General features: G+C 45.0%; 2 protein-coding genes across 2 annotated transcripts in view; both read right to left on the bottom strand.

The window, feature by feature from the left end:
- The window catches only part of T265_15055 (hypothetical protein), a gene marked incomplete at both ends in the record, with an annotated part of 50,931 nt that extends 43,931 nt beyond the window's left edge, over positions 1-7,000 (bottom strand). Inside the window, 2 exons of the mRNA XM_009176408.1 lie at positions 571-749; positions 6,818-7,000. Of these exons, the coding sequence (XP_009174672.1) occupies positions 571-749; positions 6,818-6,992 (354 nt within the window). The remainder of the gene's footprint in view (positions 1-570; positions 750-6,817) is intronic.
- Positions 7,001-7,172: 172 nt separating this feature from the next.
- T265_10118 (hypothetical protein) lies at positions 7,173-8,071 on the bottom strand (the record flags this gene model as incomplete). The annotated part of the gene is made up of 3 exons (XM_009176394.1): positions 7,173-7,620; positions 7,667-8,037; positions 8,066-8,071. 3 exons carry the CDS (start codon positions 8,069-8,071, stop codon positions 7,173-7,175), a joined length of 825 nt encoding a protein of 274 aa, XP_009174658.1.
- Positions 8,072-9,131: the final 1,060 nt, after the last annotated feature.

Below are 9,131 nucleotides of genomic sequence, written 5' to 3' on the forward strand. Positions count from 1 at the left end.
AGCGGATATCGTCGCGCAGTCGGGATATGCGAAGAGACAACGTTTTCTGATTTGTCCTTACTCCAGGAAAAGCCAGCGTAGCTGTCATCGTGAATATCCAAACGCCAGTAAGCTGAAAGAAACACCTCACTGCATTTTTACACGCTTCTCGCAGAGAACAGCACGAGTTTGCCCCACGGGTCGGCTTGGAATACGATTAAGCCAATGAAGGCTCACCACTCTTTGATTGATTGATCCTTTTGATCTTCCTTTGAAGAACGACGTCCCAGTAAGTGCAACCCGCAGGAGCATTGTAACACCACGAGCACCACGATAACGTGACAGCTCTAGGTCAGGGGTAAAAAACAGATTAGCCACAACCAGTTTAGAAGTTACCCTACGAATTCAGCCACGATATAAACTACTGCGGTTTGATGAGAAAACACATTGGCAGACAGTGTCTCACTTGCAAATAATTTACGAAAATGGTTTTTTAGAAACAGATTCACGGCCCCATTCATTGCATACTGCATCAATGGAATTGCCAACTTTTAAAAAAAGTTTCGATCAGCTGAGCAACCGATAGCTTACCTTCAATTGCTTAACCATCCAATCACGCGCTTCGTTGAAAATAAATTCATCCAGTGACTTCGTGTACGTGGCCAAGGTGTGGTCAAAGTCAAATCCGAATATCTGTAGATTGCTCAGTTTCACTTCGTTATTGACAAACACGGCATTCGGGTCAACTTGTGTCAGTTCGACTGCTCGCACTAGGTAGTTGGGTGGAGAAAAACGATGGTAGGGGAAGAAAAACTTCGAAAGGAACCAACATCGATCAAATCAACAAGTAAAAGCACTGAACCAAGATTGCAGCGGCTATTGAACTCTGGCGGTAAAAGTTTTGGGTAAAATTTGAAGAGGAGCACTTTTTCCGCTCACTTTGCGTGCATGTTGAAACTACATATGTGCATCAGTACTTTAACAAGATCCATTAAGCGGCTCGGTTCTAGATCACGCTTCCCTGGCAAACTCGCATCAATAAATTCCAGTGTTTTGAACGTGTGCTGTTATCACGACCGTTTCAAGTACCGCGTCCGGACAACACGTCAAGCGAAAATGGTACATCAAGACAAACTCCACACGTATCAGTGTCGCGATTTACTTGTCCAAAAGCCGCATGGGAAATTGTCGCTTGAGAAACCGGTCAACACCGAAACAGGTGACGTAATTTGTATAATTGCAGGCTGGGTGACGCTACATCTCGTCTTTACCCGTTTTGAGATAGTCAGATGGTGAAATACACATAAATTCCATCATTGGTCATAGCGTTTGCTCCTTATGAATTCACCACCCAATCTGGTATTTGTGTCATTAAAACAAGATTTGGGTGCACATCAACGTTGCCCCTTAGTAACCCATAAAACATGTCATAATAACGTCCCTTCCGAGTAGGAGTTTCACTGTCAGAATACTAATTGTTGTTAATATGAAGAGGTTTTGGAATTTCCAGTGGAGATTTCATCTTGTAAGTCAAGTATCTCTATGCTGAAAGGCCGAAAAGAGATGCGCGGCTGCTTCATCCTCAGCGGGAATCCTCAGCAATACGTATGTCACGAATCTCCATGGAGGCTGGTGAAACAGCTGAGCAGTGTTGCTCAGCTTTCCAGTATAGGTTCGCTTCACCTAAAGGACGAAACGTCTGTTGAAGAGTCCCATTTCACTGGTAGGATGATGAAAAGACTAGCTGAGGCAAGCATTCGGCTTTCCAACATAATCAGGCTCAAATGACCAGGGGAACATAATTATTCGTTTAAGAGCCAGAGAGAATGTATAACTATACGCTAACCAGACCACTGGATATTAAGTGAAATATGGGGCTACCGGATTCGACTACTGCTCGAATCTACACGTCACAGCATAGAATCGAACGTGCACGTCCTAATTTTTATATCGACCGAACGCAACACTCACTGCACATTCACAGTTCGGACTGATCAACAACTGGTAGATTCATACCTAAAATCAAGTTCAACAGCTGCGCAAACTGGTAGGCGGTAGTCTGGATAGAAGCAGTCCGGAACTGTTAACCAAAGTCGAGTTCGACCCCTAGTACCCGTCCCACGATTAAAGAATGGAATAAAAGCAATTTTGTGGCTGAGCCTTTCGGGATGTGATCACACAGTTACCTTAAGCACGATGCCCACGATGCGGCAATCACCAGATCCTTCGAGAGGATCGGCGATCAATCAGACAAGGTATCTTGACTACTTAGGAGTGGTCGGATTATGCAAATTAGTCGACGATCGCTGTAACAAGATCCACAAGCTGAATCAGCCTTAGTTGGTATCTCACTTGACATGCACCGAACAAATAGCACAACCAAAGGAAAATACCTTAAGAACCAACTCTTATCAAAATAATTTTCACTGCGAAGAAATAGAAAGGATATACATTACCTTCAAGTGGAAAAGTTCGAATAAAGGACCCTGTAGTGCACTGTAAAGATACGTGAATAACAGCCAAAACAACTAAATAGAATTCTACGGTGAAGTGACTAAGATCTCTCGTAGTGTTACGTATGGTCATATCCACCACAGGTATGGAACGATAATCGTAAATTTTGTTGTGTTTACATTACCCTCGGTACTTGTGCTGTTGAGAGATTACGTAGGGCTGTAGACATCAAGTCCTCCGTGGAATCGTAGAAGGGTGCTCCGAAATTGGTTACTGCACCCATCCCGATAGTTTGCGTACGTCATTTCAGAAACGAAAACGTAAGAGTAAAAACGTACTTTAAAACCCGAAACACCACAGCCACATCGCTCCGACTATTTTAAAAGGTAGGAGATGTGCCGTCAGTGACGGTCCTTCATCCGTTCAAACCGCCAGAAAGTTCGGGACATTCAGTAGACAAACCAACAAAACCACTCATAGGCCTTTAGGAATCCTTCTCTTCGTGCTCGCTAGCCGGGAATTCATCCGAAAATAGCTACACAAAGACAGCATCATTCGTTCAGTGAGCGTGTATCTTGCTGAGACTACTACAAGATGACCACTGATGTAACAGTTTGGGTCGATTGGGAAAAATCGATTCGCCATTAGGGATTTGTTAGCTCAGTTGGTGGGGAAAACTTCCATGGTTGATGGATAAGCGGAGATGATCTAGTCACTTGACTTCTGCGACCACTTGGATCCGTTGGGTTTTATCGCCTAAAACATGTTGTGTGTACCGTCTAGTCGAAATCAATTGAAATGACCATGTTAACACCATTCGTGTATAAAAAATACACCGTTCGATAGAGTGGAAGTCAGAAGGAGTGCAGTAATGCCTCTGATGAACTACACTGGCTCAAGCTTCGTTCCGCACGGCACAATCATGCTATAAATGCCAAACGGAAGCAGCCTAAAGGCAGCAAGTCCCTGTTGTGAGTTGTTAAAAATTTGGGCTGTTCCTCGTAATGGAAGACCGAAGACAAAACAGGCTTTACATCCAGGAGGCCAGAATTTCAATAATTGCAGAGGCAGAAATGCTGTCTTTCCACCAATAGACCAACGGTTGGGTGGCGTATATGCAAGTAGGCGATGTTAACCAACACTTTCATCTTTCCTTTTCAACTTCACAATCGAACCACCCGTCGAACGAAGCCTCGCTATGTCTACCACTTTCGATATGGAAATTCTTCTTGGAGAAAAAATCGTTCAGTTGTAGCACCCTAATCTAAATAACGTCGTCATGCGACTTGGCACGTGTCTCGAACCGCCGTTGCAAGATTGGCGAGTGCGCCACCAAGCTGGTCATGGCATTAAAAACACTACGGACGATGGACAAATTTAATTATCTGGGTAGGAGGCTTAAGCCTAGTGACATCATTGCTGACAGAGTGAGTAACGAAGCCGACAAAGTTCGTTTCACTCTCCTTCAACTTAATCACTGTTGGAGTCGGCGCCGGTAAGATCTGCAATGAGGCACTGCGTGTGAAACCTGTCGATTGTCCGTCGAAGATAAAGATCACTAGTGTTTGACTACCACTGCCTTCGAAGTATTGAAATTGTGTCGTGGTAACGCCAGGTTAGCATATGAAGTGTGACTAATGAATCTCGGCAGCAAATAAGATGCCTATACAATCGATGACTTAACTTGGCCCTACCAACTACGCTAGCTTGGTTATATGGTTCACAGATCAGGCGATTGATCGCCTCGCCGTGCTCTGTTCGTCGGGGGCGGGCTCCGACTGGCAGAAGCCATGAGGTAAACGCATGACCTGAAGAAGCATGGAAGCATAACAATGGGGCTTGGCTTGGCCAGTGGAAGTTCACCGTCGTGTCAAAGACTTGTCAAATCAACGATTGGAAGTAGTTTCCAAAAAGGTGATGCCACAATACCAGGTGTTATTTTTTACCACTAGCTCAATATTCCTTTGTTTTCATTTGGTTTCTGCGTCTAACGTCCCCTTTCATTCTGCGCGCTATCGCTGCCGCAAACAAAACCACTCTCATGTCTATCAACGGAAGAGGTTACACTGCAGCATCCCCATCCATACTGCTTCATGGATCTGATACGTGGCCTCTACGCGCAGAGAACAAACGGAGGTTGTCCGTGTTCGACCATAGGTGCCTCCGAAGCATTGGTCGGGTCTGGTAGGAACATTGGATTACGCCAGAGGCTTTTAGGAAAAATGAACTTTTCCACGTTTGGTGAGTTGCACACGCCTCATAGGCTACCCTGGTCGGGATATTTACTCCGTAAACCAGAGCACCGCCTACCTCGTAGAGCCCGGCTATTAGTAAACGATGCGCAATGGCACATAATGAACCACATCGTCGGAATGACAGATATCTGCTTTACTGATGGGATCTATGATAGTTTCACCGGTTGCCAGAAAAAGCCGAAATTTCGGAACAACTATTCCCTCATTGATACTGAAATCGGCAACCATAGGAGCACTCAGAGAGTCGCTCAAATGAGCGGATCATTCAATGTTGTGAAAAGTGAACTGTTCCAAACCCGGCTGATACCATTTATCACTTGATTTGATCTAATGCTTCACATCATTCCAGAATGTCGTTCGTTCAGCTGTGGCATCCATTCGGTGCCTAACTGCCATGCTACCCGAAGGTTGCACGAGGGCTGGGATACTATCAGGTCGCCCAAGGGCTGGGATACTATCAGGTCGCCCAAGCCTAGACAGGCGAAGCCGAGAGGCAGAGGTCGGGTTCGAACCACGTACATTCCGGTCAGTAAATTCGCGCTCTAACCACAACCACGTACTTCCGGTCAGTAAATTCGCGCTCTAACCACTTGGGCCGTCTCGCCCCAACAAAAACGGATACACAACTTGGATCTCTAGCCCTTAAGTGACTGTTTAGGTTGTGGCAGTCCATGTGACTCCAGGTTAATTTCTATCGAGATATGTGAGGGGTGACCCGAGGAAGATTTCCAGTTAGGATGAAAAGGCCATTCAGTTGGCTTGACTTGACTTGGCTCTTCAACTGAGAGAGCTTTCCGGCGGATAGCTGTCATGTGAGCTGCCAAGTTGCCTAAATCTTGACAAGAGTAATAAAAATTGGGTACCTTTCCACCAATCACTAACTGCTTAACCTCTGAAGCTAACCCAAATCGTGAAGCATAAAATCTACAGCGTCAGTGAACTGCTACCACCTATTTATTCAGCAAACGAGAACAAGAGCTGCAAGCACCAACATGGGTGATAAAATTGGAGGCCATTGACCAACGTTCAAAGCCCAGACTAAAGTGTGCAACATCAGGCTCAAAAACATCAGAGGTGAACAAACCGAAGCAGAGCTACCCTCGAACAAACAAAAGCATCAGTAAAGTGGCCCATTGATTAGATTTAGCACGGATAATTCATGCACTCAGGGGAAATTGTCAGTGTGAGAAAAACTGTTGCTGATATAAACTCATCTACGAGGAAACTAACGGGGAAAAGTGATGTAAAGAACACCATAAAACAGTACACATCCATCTATTACTGACGTCGGTTGGCATCTCTAAGTCAACAGGTTTAACGGTAAAACGGATAACAAACAAAGCTGACCATCTGTCGGAAGCAAAAAGAGAGAAAGTTGAAGATTACATGAGTTGAACGAAACAACACAAAAAACGGCCAATTACCGACAAATACTCTCAAATGAAAACGAATTTGGTTTTGACGGAAGACTCCACTGAATCCAGCTGAATTTCTAATTTATGATGAGAAATTCAGCCGGATTCAGTTGGGCTGTGTGAAAATTAGAGTAGTTGTCGAAATCTTTCCAATTTGGGTTTAATTAGAACTAAAGGTAAACGAAACACGGAGTGCCCCTCCCAAAAAAGCCATAAGAAGGGCGATACTGATCGTTGACTACTGAAGAGTTTTCAGAAACTTTATGAGTAATGTGTTACGTTCACACAATAGTTGATTATAAAGTTGCAAGGGTTTGGAAAACAAAAGGTGCACAGACAACCATATCAAAGAAGTCAATAGTAGGAGCCGAGATGAAAAACTAAATGGAACCGTCAACTGATGAAACCGATCATGCTCCTAACAGTCTGAAGGGGTTATCCGTGTACGTAAATAAAATACTGATTATAACAATAATAATAATAGTAAATAATCCGTGTATGTACAATTATAAAATGGAGCATGCTGCTTAACATTCAATGAGGACTGCTGTATATCGATTCGGGGACAGTGATACCCTACAATGTTCATTATGCCTAATCAGGGGCCGGAAGAGCTATTACCAGAACAACGGGGTAAAAACGTTGCGAAATAACTCGCGAACCTGTCAGCTATATCAGACACCACGAAGATACCCTGTATTTTCTTGAACTCACCTTCACATCGCTTGCACATATCCAGGTAATGTTCTTGCATACATTGCAATTCAGTAGGCTTTGAGTAAACGGAAAAGTGACGTAGCGCTGCGGAAGCACCAGTCACTGACAAGAAACTACGACTTCGAATGAAGAAGTACAGGTTCCAACAAAGCGCAGTCGAGACGCGAACCATTGATTAGCGGCTGAAATAAAAATTTAAGCATTAAAAGCAGACACGCTTTGAAGCAGAAATATGCTATCATCGAAAGGGAAAGTAGTTGTTCTGAAAAAAAAACCGCTAGATGTTTACATTCTTTAACCAACTGAACCATCTCTCCCAAGTCAAAGCAATTGAAATAATAGGTAAATATATTTATGCGAACAACGAAAAGCTTCGGGAACTGATGAATTCAACATTGAGAGCTAACTGTAGATGTCGGTATACACTGAAGCCGAACTTGCGAAACTGAGTTATTACAATGAGATGTCCTGTGGAAACGCACCGCTCGCATGGGTCCCGATCATCACCTCCAACTTCCGACTCAATAAATTCGTTGTCTTCCGGACCGTTAGAGACGCGTGAGTCATCGGTGTCGCGATAAATGGTTTTAGATGCACCAGCCTCGCGACGGAGTATATCCAACATGCGACTGCGGCTGTTGGCGTTTGAGAAGCGGCTCCGCATCGAATCGATACAGCGGTCGCGATAAAACGCTCCTGAATATTGGTTGTGCTCCTCAATATGGTAGCAAGTTAGTGAGCAGTGATGAATTCCACAGCAGGGACATATGTAGTCTGACTGCTTGAAACAGACGCCACAACTGTGGGAAACAAATTTGGCCGATTGATGTATGTATGTTCACAAACTTCTTGGGTATACCCTGTGAAGCAAGTGCAGCTAACAACACTGACCGATCGACAGAATCGAACGCACTCTCGAAGTCAAGAAATACCAAGATTGTGGGTCGTTTGTGCATAAGGCGTTGCTTTAACACCTGACGGAGTGTGAAGACATGGTTAACACAGCCTGCGCCCGGTCGAAATACCGCTTGGTTCTTACGAGTCAATGTTTCGCATGCTACCGTAAAACGACGAGGAATCAGTGACGCCAGGAGCCTAGTCACAACAGGAGTCAAAATAACACCTCTGTGGTTACATTCACTACGAGTACTGTTTCTGAAAATCAATTCACCCCAGTTGTCTTGGACGGTCTTTTTTCCCAGGTAGACCCTAAAAGGCTAAACAGGCACTGACTCAAGAGCCCACTGTCATTCTTGAAAAGAGCACGTGAGTGGACCAGCAGCACGATGATGTTTAGGTAGAGAAATTCATTCGGACACTTCTGAGATTGAAAGCAGCTCTATGCTCACGGTCCATCCTTCTGGATTCTGGATTCGAAGTGGCAGGTGGCCAGATGAATTGATGTTCAAAATGCTGTGCCCAGTAGCCTACACGTTGTGCTTTGTTGCATATCAGAGAGTCATTTTGGTCTCTGATTATTTCACCGATAAGAAGTTTCCGAAGACCAGTCGAAGTTGATTCAAGTGGAACGGCTTGCGGACATTTCTAGCACTCTTTGGATCATCGATTTCTTTGGTATTTCGAGTCCACGAAGCTTCTCACGCCAGCTTCACCTGGCGCCGGATGATGCGTCGGGAAGAGTTGTGATTGCAGCCAGAGGGAATCTGTCGCCGGACCTCCAGCAAAGACCCGGTCCTCCTCCTCCTCCAAGTAGGTCTTAGTGTAAATTGAGGCCGGTGAGCTACACAGTTTAACTCAAACTTCTGGTCATTTGATTGGTATCGAACAGTGATGTGTCCAAGCTACCAGAATTTGTCGTCTACCATACAACAGTAGTAAAATGAGTATCAGGTTGCTCCTCCCAACTATATTTCAATACTTGTGTTGATTTTCTTCTATTTCGCGGGACTATACAGAGCACTCAGCAAGTCGAATGGTATTCGGGAGAAATAACTCACCCTAGATAGATGAACTAATCACACCGCACAGGTTGTGCTGGCTTGGCCACGTGTTGCGTATGCCAGTCGACCAACTTCCTCGATGGGCTCTTTTCGCACAACCACGTGAAGGGTGGAAGAGAGCCAGAGGCGGTCAAAAAATGACTTGGCAGCGAAGTGTGAAAGCCGTCTTCCTGGATGGGGACCTCGAGACCGGCCACATCAATGGCTAAAGACATTGTCAGATATGGCCCAGGCACGCCCTCAATGGCGCTCGTGCATCAAAGCTATTGCCTTCAATGCTGGATTTGTGCACCAATTTATCAGCTCCCGCCTGCATTGCAGAGCTACCTACCCCCCCCCCAACTCACCGG

This window comes from Opisthorchis viverrini (genome assembly GCF_000715545.1).
Source record: "Opisthorchis viverrini unplaced genomic scaffold opera_v5_343, whole genome shotgun sequence".
Taxonomy (NCBI): Eukaryota; Metazoa; Platyhelminthes; class Trematoda; order Opisthorchiida; family Opisthorchiidae; genus Opisthorchis; species Opisthorchis viverrini.